Genomic DNA, 16,233 nt, shown 5'->3' with positions numbered 1-16,233 from the left:
CACCCTGCACAGCTATGTAATCCTACTACCCTCGAGAACATCTTAACTTTTGAATAACAAGATCGTTCTCTGGTATTTTATCAGAGACCAGCAAAATATTCTGCCCTATATGTGGCTTAGCTACTTTGCTTCATCTCAGCAGTAAACTCTACAACTATTTATGAGGTTTGATTGCTGAAACCTGCTCTCATACTTTTAAGACTTCTTTGTTGTTGTAATGCAATCTTAGCTTGCATGTGGAATGGAAAACAAATGGAAAAGAACAAGTGGTATTGTAGAGTCATACTTTGGAAGGAGATGGAAGAGAACTGGGTGTTCATCAGTTACAGATATTTTTTTAGTTTTGCAGCAGAAGGACATCTGTGATGCCTTTGAAAATATGGGATTCTCAGAAGGTTAAACAGAGCTATTATACTCTGTGACATATTTGAGCAGCACTTGAAATAGTCAAGAGGTGACACATTTCACATATTTCAGTAGATAAGAAAATCACTTACCAGAATTGATGGTGTTTTACTGGATTATAACATATGAATTAAAATAAGTGTCCCTAAAACATATTCAACAGATGAATAAAGGAAGAAAGCACTATGTGCTTACAGCTCTTTATCATTGCTTTAGTGATTAAATATCTAAACAATTCAACATGACCAATTTATGCAGTTTAATATATTATGAATTATTTTACTTTTTCTCTAAGAAAATATTAGAAGATGCAAATTATCAACAGAATTTTAGATTTCTTTCTAAGTGCATAGAATAAAAATATGGAAAATGCATGTAAGGGACAGTTTACCCTATGAGTCCATATGGGAATCTGTGGCATTGACGATATAAACAGCTGTTTTGATATATCCTAAGGAGTTGTTTTAGAGCCACTTGTGATCTTGCTGAATCAGTGGTAAAGTAAGGTAAAGTCCATAGGAAGTGTGGAAGTTTCTTTTGTTAGTCTGAGCTTTTGGGTCTTCAGAGCCTTTGTTGGTTCTGAAATCAAAGACACACACTAAAAATCACAAGAGAGCACTTGCTCTGGGCTTATCTGTTTTGAGTGTCAGTCAGTTCATTAAAACTGGGGGTAGCTGTGGGGCAGAGAAAAGAGAGGTGGTGAGATGTGGCATTCTTGCAGAAAGAGGGGTGGCTTGTAGCATGTGCTGCTTGGAGAGTTTTGTTGGAAGTCAGAGAAATTATAATATCAAACTGCCTTATTGCAGCTTTCCCCTAAATGTTCTTTACATTGAGGACCTTTGTGTCAGGTGATCAGGACAGAGATCAGGATCAGAGGCCAGAGATCAGGAACAGAACAGTAGTTTTGTAAGAGGTGCTCCCTGCATTACTTTGAAGGTGAAACTGAAACTGAGCTGAAGTCTCATGAGTTGATGCCTAGCACATCATTTATATGGCTACTCTTCTAAATGAGAATTAGGAACAGTTTAAATGTCAGTCCTAGCAAACTACAGGAAACTAATAATGTTCAGCAGTACTTTGTTCAGACAGTGTAAAGAAATCTTGACATTTTTGTAAGGATGATCTTCCTGCCCTAAACAAACAACATGATTCCTCCTTGTAATACCAATAAATGGAAGAGCTTAATCAACTTTCTTTTGAATTCTGTAAGCTACAGTGTGTCCAGCTTCAATTTCTAATAATCCAACATAGTGATCCTTCAGAGATTCATTGAGTTCATATTAGGGTAAAATTAATAGTTTTGAAATATTTTTTCTTATGTAGTCTATATGAAATGAGAATAAATAATTAGCAGTGGATAAGGTCTTCAGTTTTGAAATTCTATGAAGAATTTTACAACTGGGTGGAAAAAATAATTTCAACAATGAAGATCAAATCAACTGCGTTCACCTTGTGTCTCATGCCTGTCTTATTTTTGCCATTCTTTTATGGTGCTTATTAGGATATAAAGAAGAAGAATTCAGCTGGCCTTCATATCTAAAGGCGTGTAAGGCTCAAGCTGCTCCTAAGTCTCTGTTTGAAAACCAGAATGCAGTAAGTATTCATTTGTTACTGGTAGTGTGGAAAGTAGTTAGTGTGCTCACATATGTGTTAGACTTACTGCGCATTTCAGTGGTGGCAGGCTTCACTTCAGTTCATCTCTGCAATTCTCATCTTGTAATTTCTTTTATTAATCTGTTTAAATACCTGATACATTCAAGAACTGTATATTAAATGAATCCTAACAGTTTGTTGTTCCTGCGTCTCACATCACAACGTTGTGGAACGAGCACTGTCTTTCAGAGAGAGCACACAAGACAGAGTTGAAACTGATATATTTAATTTTAGCATCGTGTTCAATACTTCTTTTTTATTTTATAAACCGTGAGTCTCTTTGTGTTTGAGCATCTCTCATGTCAACTAATTAGGCTGGTGCCACTCTGTTGGAGCAGCTATTTGGGAAACTTAGAAATGACATGAATATATTGATTGTGAACAGTGGGGAGATTTCTGGATTTACAGTATTTATCTTTAATTAAATGTCTTTCTCTATATAGACAGTGATTCCATCGGGATTTCGAGTAGGGATGAAGCTGGAAGCCGTAGACAAAAAGAACCCTACATTCGTTTGTGTTGCTACGGTAACAGACATGGTGGACAATCGTTTTCTGGTTCATTTTGACAACTGGGATGAGAGTTACGACTACTGGTATGATGTTTTTGATAGACTCAAATTTCCCTTATTGGGTTACACATGAAAAATTTTCAGAGACTGTGCTGACTGTTTGTATGTGCTGCTACATCTAGAGCTGTGATCTGATTTCACATTTCAATTACATATTGGGGTTAATATTTTTAGTGAGGAATGTGCATCATCATAATGTGACTGGACTTAGAATTAGGTCTACATATAGTTGTAAGTAGAAAGTAAGACCGTATCTTTTCATGAGACTCGTGATCCACCATGTTGTTCAGCCTGAACTTCAGCTGTTTTCTGTAATGTATCAGGATGGTAGCAAAAGCTCGTTTTATTCTTATATATTCTATGATTCTCTGTAAATTGGGATCCTAATGTCCTTCCCTGTATCAGAGATGACCTGTTTATGTTGTACAATGGAGGGGCTTTGTGAAAAGTCAGTGCAAGCAGCAAAGACATAAGCATGAAGATCTCCAAAGAAATTCAGATTTTGGCTGTTACAGCACAGGTTTTTATTTACAATTGCATATTCTTGTAGTAGATCATTTAGAGCAAAGTAGTGTATCCTACATTCTTTTAAGAGTGAATTAGTACAGAACAGGTAGGTCATTGTAAGGCTGCATCGTGCTTCTGCAGTGGTAATTGAATTCTATAGCTGAGTAAAAATAAGTGAAGAAAGCTTTCTTCTGTATTTGATGACTGCTTGGGCACTGTGTCATTAAGAATGATGTGAAGAACTTCAAAACTTTGCGAGTAACTTGAAATAATAATTGTATGGGCTATCTGACAAATAAGCTGTAGGAGAATTAATTTCTGACAAATAACCTGTAGGAGAATTAATTTATTGAATCAGCAGTGAGCAGGCATTTCAGGGAAGAACTGAGTGACAAGATGATAGGCCATATTACTCAAAGAGTGGAAAGATTAGTGATTAATTTCATGACAAAATAACACAAAGCCTACATTTCCTCTACAAAGTAGCTGGAGACTGGAAAGTGGTAAAATATATTCTGAATTCCTGGTATGTACATGCTCATAAATAACAGTTATGCCATTAATTAATAATGAAAACAGCATTTAGGTAAGGCTTTTATGACAGGTGAAGACAATGTAATATAACCTGCAGTTTGTTCAGAGATGGCACAGGTGCCTCTCCAAAGCATTGCACTATGTATAGCAGACATACACACTGAATTTCAAGCATAGTAATGTTGTCAAGTCAACAGGCCTCCCTTTCTGCACTGTTGTAATTGAGAACAGAAGTGAATAGAGGAGGAAGGAGAGAAAATAGAAAAGAATAGTGAATGAAAATAGTGATGGAATGTCTGACCAAAAGAGAACATGAAAATGCACCTCATTTATCTTTTTAATTTCGATACCAGATTTAGAGGGGCCTTAAAGAATCTTGAGTGCATAAAATTCTCATCTATCAGTGTCTTAACAAAAAATGAAAAGTTCTGTTGGGATTACCCAGAGTGAAGGCCTTGCAATTTCCCTAGTTCTGTATGTAAGTTTAAATCTCAGAATTACAATGGTTTCAGTAAGGAAAAATGGTGTATGTTGTATATGTAGTTGAGGATTTTCAAACAACTTTATTTTTTGGGTTATATTCAGACAAGCTCCGTCTTTCATTTAGATTAGGCAAATTGAACTTTTTCATTAATTATAAAAAGTCTTTTGTCTTCTTGAAAGAGTGAGATACAGCTGACTAATTTTATTGGACTTCATGAAATAAATATGAAACAACAACCATGGCCTAAGCATTTTAGGCTTCCAAGTTTTCAACCTGAAGGTGGTTTTCCTAACTTTTCTGGAGTGTAAGGAAATTCATGAATGGTTGCAAAAAAATACCCTAGCTAGAACTAGTCATTGCTAACACTCTTTAATGCATAGTGGTGATATTTTCAGTGTATTATAAATCCCATTAAATAGCCCTCTGGCAGTGTCTTTTAGAGGGAAGAAAAGTGAACAAAATGGGCATTCATGATGGAGGATTTTGTTCTCTGTTCCACAAGTCTTCCAGTCCTTTCCATCTATCCTGTAGTTTTTGCTGAAACAAATGATACTTCTTTGAGAGCCAAAGACGTTCCATTGGAATGGAATTTCCAATTGCTTTTAAGGTTGGAATAACTCTGGAAGTGGTCTTTTGGTATCTCCATGAATTAACTGTAGATCCAATCTGGCTTTCAATTCTCCATTCTCTTATATCTGCTCTTTGTACACGCAGATTTCCAGAGCCTGAGCTTCCTAATTTTTTTTCTAGCAAAAACTGAAGCACTCAGAGCTTTAGCAGAAGTTGTGCTAGCTTGTTACTGCTTGCCCTCAGGAGAGATTGTGTGGTGGTAGTGCTGAGTGCACTGCAGCCTAGCCTCACTGGGTTAGAAGGTTCTGACTGCCCTAATCCACTGCTTGGTCTGAGTATCCCCTGCAGAAAAGGTGCTACATCAAATTTTGGGATCAGCTTGCCGAGGGTGTGGGAAAATGTGCCTCACTCACTGTTCTGCTCCTGTCCACCCTGCATTGAAAAGCAATTTCTAATGCTCCTTGTGAAGGTAAATCAGTTTTGATTATCTGAATCTTTGCCTTATCTGTGTGATACACAGGTAAGACTGGAGACAGATACAGTCTGGATTTTTGTGTGGTACAAAATAAGTGGCCAGTTCAGCTCTCCACCAGCATCTGCTACTTTGCTAATAGCAAAGTCTTTAAAAATTATGGTCCAGTTGTTTCTTTTTTTGAGATAATAAGTTTTGCTGCACTCTTTTGTTGAAAGGAATGATCTTTTTGAAGTAATTATAATACGTCGAAAGAAGGATAAAACAGTCTTAAAGAACTGAGGGTCACAGTACATGCTTTTAACTACCTGAATGGATAATAGACTAATGCATGAATCTAAAGCTGTAAAATGTTCTGCAAATCACCGTGTGTCTGTCTTATCATCAGATAATCAGTACAAAATATGGCAATGTGACTTGCTGGGCTACCTCTGGATACATACCTTATGAGTCACATTTTGGGAGGTCATAACCTAAAATAATACCTTCTTGTTAACGATGAAGTGTACTCATTTATTCACTAGATGGGGCTGCAGGACGATTTCTATGTTTTTCTTTCTTTTTTTCCTTTCTTTTTCTTTTTTTCTGGCTTTTTTTTCTTTTTTTTTCTTTTTTTTTTCTTTTTTCTTTTTTCTTTTTTTTTTTTTTTTTTGCACATAGTTAAATGCACTGACATGTCACAGTCGAGAAGTTGTATTAGCAGCATTCCTGAGGGCTTAATATTATTTCTGAATATAATGCATGTATGTATGAGTGTTCTGGGATAGCTAATGTTTTCACTGCAGATTGTATCTAAATTTAATGAAGTGAAATTCAAAATACCAAAAGGTTTGTTTCCCCAAAAGTGAAAAACAAAAATTGCCTCAAAACAGAAATTGAATATAATATTTACAATTTAATTTAAAGAAAAAAAGCAAATGAGTAAATAAAAAATCTTCAAATCTTCAGGTGCAGACTCATTTTGGGAGCATTTTCCTAAGTACTGAATATTCTTTTTTTCTAACAACCAGCATTATCATCTGTCTGTCTTGATCTGAATTGAACGAACTGTTTATATGAAATGGATCTGGGGGAAAAATTAACAGGACAGCTGATTTTAGCAATAGAAAAGAACTAATTCTGTTTCCATAGCCGTGCCTGCCATTCGGACTCCTCTCCTGCTGTGAGCTAGCAGTCGTTTAGCTGCAGGCATGTTCCTTTCCTGTAGAGTGCTGCACTTGCCAGGGCTCACATTCCCAGCTGCCCTCAACTTTTTTTACTGTGGGAAGCTGTGAACAGTGGAACTTCTTTCTGACCTTTTACATCACGTAGCTCTTTTTTGCATTGACATCCTTTGCAGGATGTCATTAAGCTGTTCATAAGTTAGCAGAGCTGCTGGCTGTTCTGTCCATCCATGTGGTTCAGCTGTCTCTCTGCTGCTTTTTGCTCCACTTCAGCTGCCTGGATTAGCTTCAGTTTCCAGTACAAACAATAGTTGTCCTTTCCTGTCTACATTCTTTCTAAAGAGTCAAAGAATGGATTGTGAGTGATATTAAATTGTGTGAACATTACAACCTTTCTCTGTGAATGGAGCCTGCCTATTAGAAACCAGTAGCGTTCTGTTGCAGTCCAGACATAGGTAGGTGTGGAGGTACAAAATTCCGCAGTTCCTGCTCACAGTGGGCTTAGTGAGCATCTTTGCAATTCATGGATCATTGTGATTTATGAGGCGTGTGAGCTGGGTGTTCTGCGATCTGTTTGGGAGTGAATGAGAGAAAAAGCTGTGGGATGCCGCAAATTGATTGTGAAAAGTCAGCATAGCCTTTGGCATTCCAGCTGACGCATCTTGGACTTAGGCTGATAGGCTGTAGTTGTTCTTCCAAACTGGGTACATGTGTGCATGAAATAACACATTTACGCATAATAGTTTTGCTTTAAGTTGTGTGTTATTATTACTGAGCTCCAGTTTTTATTGTTAAATGGACTGTTAGAAGCTGAAAGGCTGTGTAAAATCACTGTGCAAAGATGGACTGTGTGACCTGGTTTTGCTGGAACAGTGCTGTTGTTTTTTTCATGAGGCTATTGTGATTACAGAAGCCTCTTACAGGCTCGTTTGAAATGACCAGGTTTTCTTGTAAAGCAAACCAAAATGTTGCAAATGTTTTATAATGCTGTTTTACAGTGCTGTTCTGTCAAGCATTCATTGCTATGCATTCCACATAAACTCTCATTGCTGCAGTGTCAGAGCATCTTCCAGTAGTGCATCATCCATTGTGACAGACTTTCTTCAAAGTGAGAAATGTGTTAAGTGGCATTTACTATTCAGAATTCTATAAACATGTTCAAATTGTGTGCTTGCAAAAGCAAAACAGAAGTAATTCTTTCAGGAAATCTGTCCTGACAAGAGTTTTTACACATTTAGCCCATTACTGTAAGCAAACATTGATCAGACCATAGTGGCTCATGAGCATGGGTCTTGATCCCAAATTTACTCAGGTCAATTTTGAAAGTAATTTCTGGACTTTACTACAAAATATTTCAGGAAGTACTAAGAGTGTGTCCTTTCCATGTGAAAGGAAGTCTTGTCTGTGTAAAGACTTCTATGTAATACCCTTCTTTTGAGAAGGATAGAAGAGAGGAATGCTGCCTCCCATACTTCTAGCCTCTCTTCACAGTTACTGTAAAGAGACAGGAAGAAGGAGACAGAGTGAGGCATTCACCTTTTCTCTAGTTTCTTTGGGGAGTTGGAGTACTGAGTTTCATCAATGCAGAATTATTATTAAAGTCATATTCATTCCTTTTGTTAATAGTGATTTTGGTTATCTAGCAAGTACTTGGTGTGATACTATAAATACTTATGTATGTACAATATAGCTTTATATATTGCATAGGGCAAAAGGTTGGTGCTCCTGATGTGAGCTGAATTCTCGCCTATTGTCAGAGCCATTCCAGAATCTACTGAAAGCAGGTTTTATCCACTAGAAAGGGATTTATTTGGCATTATTACCAAGAAATAAGAGCACAACTCTTTTAAATATAAACACACAAGATAATTGTAGTAGGTTGTCTAATATTTTTCAGCATTGGTATATTCCTTTTAGGTACAAGGCTAGAGGAGTGCTTATTGTGATAAAATGGTTTTGAGACATTCATCTTGTATTTCAGTTGTTGAAATACGTCAATACTGAATTTTAGTAACTCAGGGCTCATTCTGCAATCTTTTCTATTCTATGTCTCCTACAATCTTTAAAACACACTTGTGTTCAAGGTCTGCAGAATTAGCATTTTGACCAGTACATTAGGATGTTAGGGTTCCTGCTAATTTACCTTCAACTTTTTTTTCAGTTCTTTGCACTGCCTTAGATATTACATATTATCAACCTGTGGCGTTTTTATGATGTAAATTAGTACTGCGAACAAAGGGAGATAATAGTGTATGAGCTTTCAGCATGCTAATGCTTTCCAAGTAGATAATGGATAGCGGTTCTGTTACAACAGTGGGGGGGAACTCTGTTCAGGTATTTTGTATTAGTAACTCCTTGTCTGGAGGGAAAAGGCAAGAATAGAAGTTAATCTTCAGCCTATAGTTTGAAACATTGACTTCAGAGAAGGATTAAATAGAAACTGGATCACAATGACTGATTCAGTATTTTATGCAAAGACTGTTGTGTACAAAGTAAGATGCCTTCATGCATGGATGCTCTCTGCATGGCTTCTTCCAGTAAATATTTGCAGAGTGTTTGGAAAGCAGCATCCCTTCAGATAGAAGGGAGAGATGATGTTCCTATCTAGTCTGCTTACGCTTGATTTCTTGATCCTGCCTTTGGGAAATGGGAAACGAAGGCTTTAACTATTTTAACTTTCATAGACAAGCATACAAGGTGGTCATCTTGAATACTTGAATACTGTCTGCTTCATAAAAAAACACTGCTGATTATTTAGCAAACTGAAAAAACAATCTCTGATTTTGCTGCAGACATAGAGATGGTGGATGTTTCATAGCAGAATCTAATGGCTTTTTTTTTTCCTGTAGATCAGTCTCACTTTTTGCCTTTCCTAGTAATACTAAGAAATAATATAAGTGTTATATTACATAGGATATGCGCTATATTATATACACCCTATATACATTATATGTTGTATATAAAATATGTAACAAGTACACAATAATATTTTTATAGATTATTAATACTGAATATTAAAATGATTTTTCTCTCATCTGCTGATTATGTTTTTACAGTTCATTTGTTGTTGTTTTCCACTGCTTACACAACTTAGTAGCCAACTTGGTAGCTTTCTTCTAAGCATTATTTGCCCAAACAAATGAATAGAATGAGATTGACCTCTCTTTCTTTCAGAAGATGCCAGCATGTCAATTCCAGCTCACCCTGCCTGTTAGACTTTTGTGGTTCTTGTGGTGCACCATAGGCAATAGCACTTCTGCAAAATTTGGTGCACATAATAGAAAATATAGGAAGTTGTTAGTCTCCTGAATGAGAGTGTTTGAGCAGCCTTCTTAGGGCAATTTCCAGTCTTGGTTCACTGATTAGTCTTGCATTCTTTAGGCAAGTTGGGGTCTAAAATCCTGTCTTTTTTCGTTTCTTTTTCTGACAATTTTGTGCAGACTAGTGCTTTTTTTGTATTCTGCTGGGCTATAATAACATGTTCATAGCTCCATTCAAGCCCCTTAGAAGCTAGTATTTTTGCTTGTTGTTGACAATCTGTTGGAGTTGCGCATGATTTTCTGATCTGCCTCCAGGTGCTCTCAGTTCTTTAATCAAGGCCTTTTAACTTTTGGTTTAAAGTTTGTCTTGATATTGAAAAACCTCCTGTCTAATGGAAGAATGTATTCTTGCAACCAAGCAACATGCTTCTTCCAAGAATCTCTACATATGAATTTTTCAGGTCCACCATTATAGCTTCTCAGTAAAAGTCTACTGACTTAGACTTGATTTATTGATCTCATTGTTAAAATTTAACAAAAGTCCTATGCTTGTATAGGTGGCAACAAAGACTGTGTTAAATGTATTCCTATCTTCAGTTATATTTGCAGTTTTAAGTATAAGTTGAGTGTATCACAGGCTATTTAGAATTTGTTAAATCTTTATAGTATGTATTATTTTCTAAGCATAATAAGATCTCTGAAGAACTGCATTATTTTTTTCTCCTCTCAGGTGTGAGGCAGCTAGCCCACATATTCATCCTGTTGGGTGGTGTAAAGAACATAAAAGAACTCTTATCACCCCACCAGGTTTGTATCATGTTACATATCTGAAAGATATAAGTAATAGCCAGCTGCAGAATTACATCTTACAGTGAGCTTAGTGTCACCTCTTCTGATTTTTTTTCTCTGTAACTAAGAATTGCTATTACTGATTTTTATTTTTTGTTGGACATAATTTATTGTGAGTAGAGTTACAATAGACATTAGCTATTAAGTATGTACATATATACTACTTCAATAAAGACATTCATTTGTTGTAAGGCTTACATTGTGAAAGTGCTGATAATATAAATTCTAGATGTGTGAGATTTTCTGCGTAAGAAAAATAATCTTCATGTGAACTAAATTGTTTGGATATCAGGAGCGGTGAGACACTGGAACAGGCTGCTCTGAGAAGTGGTGGAGTCACCATCTCTGGAGATGTTCGAGAAACATAGATGTGGTACTGAGGGACATAGTTTAGTGGGCATGGTGGGGATGGGTTGGTGGTTGGACTAGATGATTGTAGAGGTCTTTTCCCACCTTAATGATTCTATGAGTCTATGATTCTAAATATACATGATGAGACAATTACTTTATGTAATCGAGGAGTCAAACTTGTTAAGGCTCTTTGGGACTCAAGAAGTGAGAGTCAACCATTACGAATGGAAATGTACTAATTGCTAGTAAATACAAGGAAACCCCTATTTTTCAGTATTGATGTGTGTATCTGGTTTAGTTAAATGCCCTCCCTGTCAAGAGAAAAAGAAGATGCTTGTATGGGAAGTAGTACAGACCATAGTGTTTTAAAAGAATATGCTATCTAACTTATATCTCTTGTTATATCTCTTATGCCTTTCGTGCCTGTAGAGCTTTCAGACATAAATGACTTTAGAAACCAATATAAAGACTTGATAGCCTAGTACAAAAACCTGACAGAGTGAAAAGCACCTGTGCCATTGTGACAGTGGTTAGTCTAGCTGTTATAGTATTGCTTTGGTAATTGAAGATATAAAAAAAAATAGAATCATAGAATGGCTTGGGTTGAAAGTGACCTCAAAGATTATCTAGTTCCAAATCCCCTGGCAGCCTTTAGATCAGACTTCCCAGGAGCTCATCAAGTCTGACCTTCAACACCTCTAGGGATGGGGCATCCACAACTTCTCTTGGAAACTGTTCCAGTGCCTCACCACCCTCTGAGTGAAGAATTTCTTCCTAACCTCTAACCTAAACCATATCAGAAAATTTGTATGCTGGGGCTTACACTGTTTTGTCTCAAAATGCTTTATATGATTTAAGTAAGGTTTGAGAAGATGTAGGCATGACAACAAAAATTTTGCATGCTTTGTTTTTTCTTCCTGTATTAATTTTTAGCTAGATCAGTTTTCTGACTGAATCATCCCAGGATCACTCAAATACAACTTCTGTTACAGTAAGCAGGAGGGAGTGATTGGGAAATACAAGTTTCTCTTAGAAACAGTGACTTATGCTGGCTGCTTTTTAAGTAACTATTTTATTTGTTCTTATTTGTTAGTTTCATAGCGAATTGGAGTAGATTAGTTTCATAAGCACAACTTGAGTTTGGAAGATAGGCACCCATGCAAGAAATAAAGAGAAAATATTGATAGAGTAGGGGGATGCTTATAGCAGTACTAAGGCAAAAGACCTAAAAGGGAAAAACAATAAAACTAGTTTTTGAAATGGATTAAAAAAAGCATCATAACTTTGATGAAATGTGTGTGGGTCTAAAGTTCACATATAAGGCCCTCATCACTATTTTCATGCTGATAGCAATGAAGAATTTCGAAGAGAATAATCCATTTATAAAACTCTAAGCAGCAGTTTTATCCCGTAAAATGCAAATTGGTCAACTCTATAGCTGAACCAAGTTGTTCAACAGCTTGCTGATGAAGCTGAAATCTTAGGAGGGGACTGTACATTCTGGGTCTGTAGTGGAATCTGAGGCATAGAACAAAGCAGTGTTATAAAGCTAAGTTAGGCATTCTGTAAATTATGCATAATTTTTTACACTGCAACATTTAATTTTGCTAATATTTCTTTTGTGCCAGACTACCCACATGCTAAGCATTTTTCTTGGGAGAAGTATTTGGAAGAAACCAGCTCGTTACCTGCACCTGCAAGGGCTTTTAAAGTGGTGAGAAAATGCTTACATTTTTATCATGCCTTTAAGTGCATATGATTAATTAAATAAGGGAATATATATATGGTGTTCTTATATTTCCCAGTGTATCCAATTAATTTGTTGCATTATAGGAGGTTTACTTTTGTGCAAGCTCACTGTTCGCTATTAGAAATCCTGCAATTATTAATAATAATTGCTATTACTTTATTATTTTAATTGTTTCAAATGGAATTAAATGCAACTAAATATTAGTAATTCATGTAATTTGCTATGTGAAATTAGTGCTTCATTATTAGAAATAATAAGATAGCTACTGAATCATCATATCATAACTTGAACTCATATATTTTTACCCTTACATTTTAAATGGTGCAGGAAATACAGTGAGAATGTAAAAATGTAGGAGGCCAGGCTAGTTGCCTATCTAGTCCATTCTCTTACAGTAGCCAAGAGACAGTTTGTGTTTTATATGTTTAGTAAACCTTTTCATCTATGAACCAGTAAACAGGGCATTTGGACAGAATCCAGTGATAGTTCCCAAGTTTTTGAGAAGACTGTACTTTTATTTTGGTTTTGGACATGCTACTTTCTTTCAGTGACATCTATCTTCCCTGTCAGTAGTGGCTTGATAGGATTTTCAGTGAGAATGCTGAAGACCTCACTGGTAGGAGCTAACATCAGATAGTCCATAGGTCCTAACTCCTTGCTTCAGAGCTCTCAAGTTGGTTTGTTTGAGCTTTTCAGATTACGGTTACTAATTCTAAATTCTGAATGCTTTGCTAAGAAGTGAATTACCAAAAGCAGAAATGTCCCTTCCAACCCAAGTTGTTCAAGTCTTGGAAAATTGGTTTGAATTTTCTTTTTATATTTGTATTTGTCAGAGGAGAAGGGCAGATTTGAGAAAAGAAGGAAGTTTTTGATGGATTTTACACATTATAAGATTGGGTTTGAGTTTTTCTTCTGTTTAATGTAGTTTTTTTTCTTTCCTAGAAACCTTCTCATGGCTTCCAGAAAAACATGAAACTTGAAGTGGTCGACAAGAGAAATCCAGTATTTATCAGAGTAGCAACTATTGTAGATACAGATGACTATAGAATAAAAGTAAGTTTCTCTGTCTTATTGTACCACCTCACTTCAGTTCCTAATTAGTGCTTATAAACCCAAAATCTAATAGTTGTAAAATTAAGCAAGAATTAAGCTGTGTCCGGCTAAGCTTTTACTTGTCCTTTTTCACTTATTAATATGCACATAATTCCTTTGGATGGGGTTGTTCTCTTATCCTCTTAGTTACATTTGCTGACATAGGTAATTAGTAGAACTGAATATGAAAATTACTTAGGAAACAGTTGATACAAAACATTTGCCCATTTTATTGAAAGAAGTGAAGATTTAGTAATTAGGACCCTATAAAATATTTGGCCTGGTTTAACTGGATCTGTCTCTGTAAAGGTTCAAGAAAGGAGAGAGATACAAGGGAGAAATGAAAAAAAGAACCCTGATCTCTTGTGTTTTGTCAGACACTTCTGCAATTCTGAAGTTTGTGATAATTGACTGTTTATAATATAATAATATATAATGGATTTAGACTGGAATAATTTCAGATAATTTTTTTTTTAAGCGCAGTTTTCCAGAACTTTTATTATTGTATTGTTTTTGCTTTGTTTTACAAAAGCATCTTCCTCTCTGGAGCATTTGACTGTGAAGACTGGCATATGCCAGATATTCAGTTAGGTGGATATGAAGGATATTTGTGTATGCATTTCATAGAGATTTATTCAGTGTACCTGTACTTCAAGCAGTGAATGTAGCTGACATTTCCTTTTGAATCTGAATTAGTCAGGTAGGGAGTCAGCAGATTTCATTTTCCACCTAAAGATTATGTTGATCATAAAAAAGGAGGGGGAAAGAATCCTCTCAAGTCTAACTTATTAATATGGTGGATTTGTAGTTTCTTGAATGGCAGTTTAATTGACTCCAGAGCATATGTTGAAAAGGGCTCCATTTGAACATATGTGTGTACATGAATCCACATGTGTACATGAGAGATCTGAGCCATTTACAACTACGGAGGTTAAGTAATATTCATCTTTTGTTTAAAAAAAAAATGTTGTATGGCACAAACTGGTGTTTTTTGGGGATACCTTGATTTCTCTTCAGCTTCAACTTTTACCCTGTATGATCTGATTTTAATAAATTATTACTAGTTGTTTTTTGTCTTTTTTTTGTCTTTTCTTTTTAATGGATAAATGCCTTTTTTTTTTTTTTTTTTTTTTTTGCTTACCACTCTACTGCTCTTAAATTGTTTAATTTCTTGCTTAGGTATTAAAGTGAGAACTAAACATGTTCTGCTGTAGGGATTTGAGTCCAGTTTTGTAAGACACAGTAAATGACCAAATGACACCTCTCTCTTTTCTTCACTCAAAGTGTATTTGGGTCCAAAATCTAATATATATGTATTTTCAGTGTAACATCCATAGTTTTCTTAAAATGACTTCTCTAATGAAGATAGCATTTCTAGAAATTGCTCAGGGAAACTGATTTAATAGGGAATCTTTTTAATCTAGAATATATTTTTCTCTTTTGTAAATGTAGGTCCATTTTGATGGCTGGGATAGTATTTATGATTATTGGACGGATGTAGATAGTCCTGATATCCATCCTGCAGGCTGGTGTACAAAAACTGGACACCCTCTTCAGCCTCCACTGAGTAAGTGAAATTGCATTATAATGTGGTGATGTTAAAGGCCTGTGTACTAGCTGATGTTTCGTCTGCCAGTGTTGTCCAAAGAAAGGTAGCAACTAGGATATGCAAAATAATGTAAATGTGACATTTAGTGCAAAATCAACATAATTTAAAATGTCACTAATTAATCACTTTTTCATAGATAGCTTTAATGACCCTTACTGTAATGAAATACATTTGTCTGTATGCATAAGAATTAGAGTCAAAACCTGAAGTATTAGTAAGGATTTGTTGCGTGAGATCCAGGCCCTCTTGAAGCCAATGATAAAACTGCTGTGGTACTTCTACTGGGCCAGGGTATTGTTCTTAAGATCTTATGGCTATATCTTCTTGAAAGTTATTGTGCTTTTCAGCATAGAGTCCAGACTGCCCTGAGAAGGTGCTCCTTTCAAATGCTGCCAAATCCTTAAAATCAGCTAACTTCTTTTTCGTCTTCAGCTGCACAGAGTAGACTTAATGCTGCCCATATTAAAGATAAATCAAACAGAAGCATATTACTAGTAATAAAACTGTCTTTATCAGTTTGCCCTCTCTGGGAATTTGTTTAACTTGTTGAAGTTGGAAATCTGTCATAAATGAGACTTGAGGTTACAAGGAGAAGAGATTTTGATGGTAAAGATATCCCTACTGTGCTGCTGTGTTTTTAGGCACAGTGAAGTCACTTTATCCAAACTTTGAACTGATGATTTTTAACTGAGTGCTCTTTTCTAGACTTGCATTGTAAATACTTGACTTGTGACTCTGAGCTTTGCACAAGTGCGAGTGTTCCACAGCTATAACTGAGATCAGAAAAAGCTGTGCTTGGAAAATAAAAAATGCTGAACTCTGAGAAGTTACATGCAAAATAACAGGGATAAGGTACACTCAGAAAGTGTTAATTTGTTACCTGAAAATCTCTGTGCTTCAGTTCAGCATTTCTGAAATGTCAAGAAAAATGTTTCCTATCAAGACTGTGATAAGAATATATTC

General features: G+C 35.8%; 1 protein-coding gene across 10 annotated transcripts in view; it reads left to right on the top strand.

The window, feature by feature from the left end:
• The window catches only part of L3MBTL3 (L3MBTL histone methyl-lysine binding protein 3), a 76,309-nt gene that overhangs the window by 38,194 nt on the left and 21,882 nt on the right, over positions 1-16,233 (top strand). For all 10 annotated transcript variants that reach the window (XM_090135802.1, XM_031610425.2, XM_090135799.1 and 7 more), the window contains 6 exons: positions 1,907-1,998; positions 2,502-2,653; positions 10,350-10,426; positions 12,448-12,533; positions 13,512-13,622; positions 15,114-15,228. In XM_090135802.1, the coding sequence (XP_089991928.1) occupies positions 1,907-1,998; positions 2,502-2,653; positions 10,350-10,426; positions 12,448-12,533; positions 13,512-13,622; positions 15,114-15,228 (633 nt within the window). The remainder of the gene's footprint in view (positions 1-1,906; positions 1,999-2,501; positions 2,654-10,349; positions 10,427-12,447; positions 12,534-13,511; positions 13,623-15,113; positions 15,229-16,233) is intronic.

Source organism: Phasianus colchicus, chromosome 2, assembly GCF_987193195.1.
Source record: "Phasianus colchicus chromosome 2, bPhaCol1.hap1.1, whole genome shotgun sequence".
In the NCBI taxonomy this organism is placed as follows: Eukaryota; Metazoa; Chordata; class Aves; order Galliformes; family Phasianidae; genus Phasianus; species Phasianus colchicus.
The sequence above is the reverse complement of the archived record's forward strand: the minus strand, read 5'-3'. Positions and strand labels throughout refer to the sequence as shown.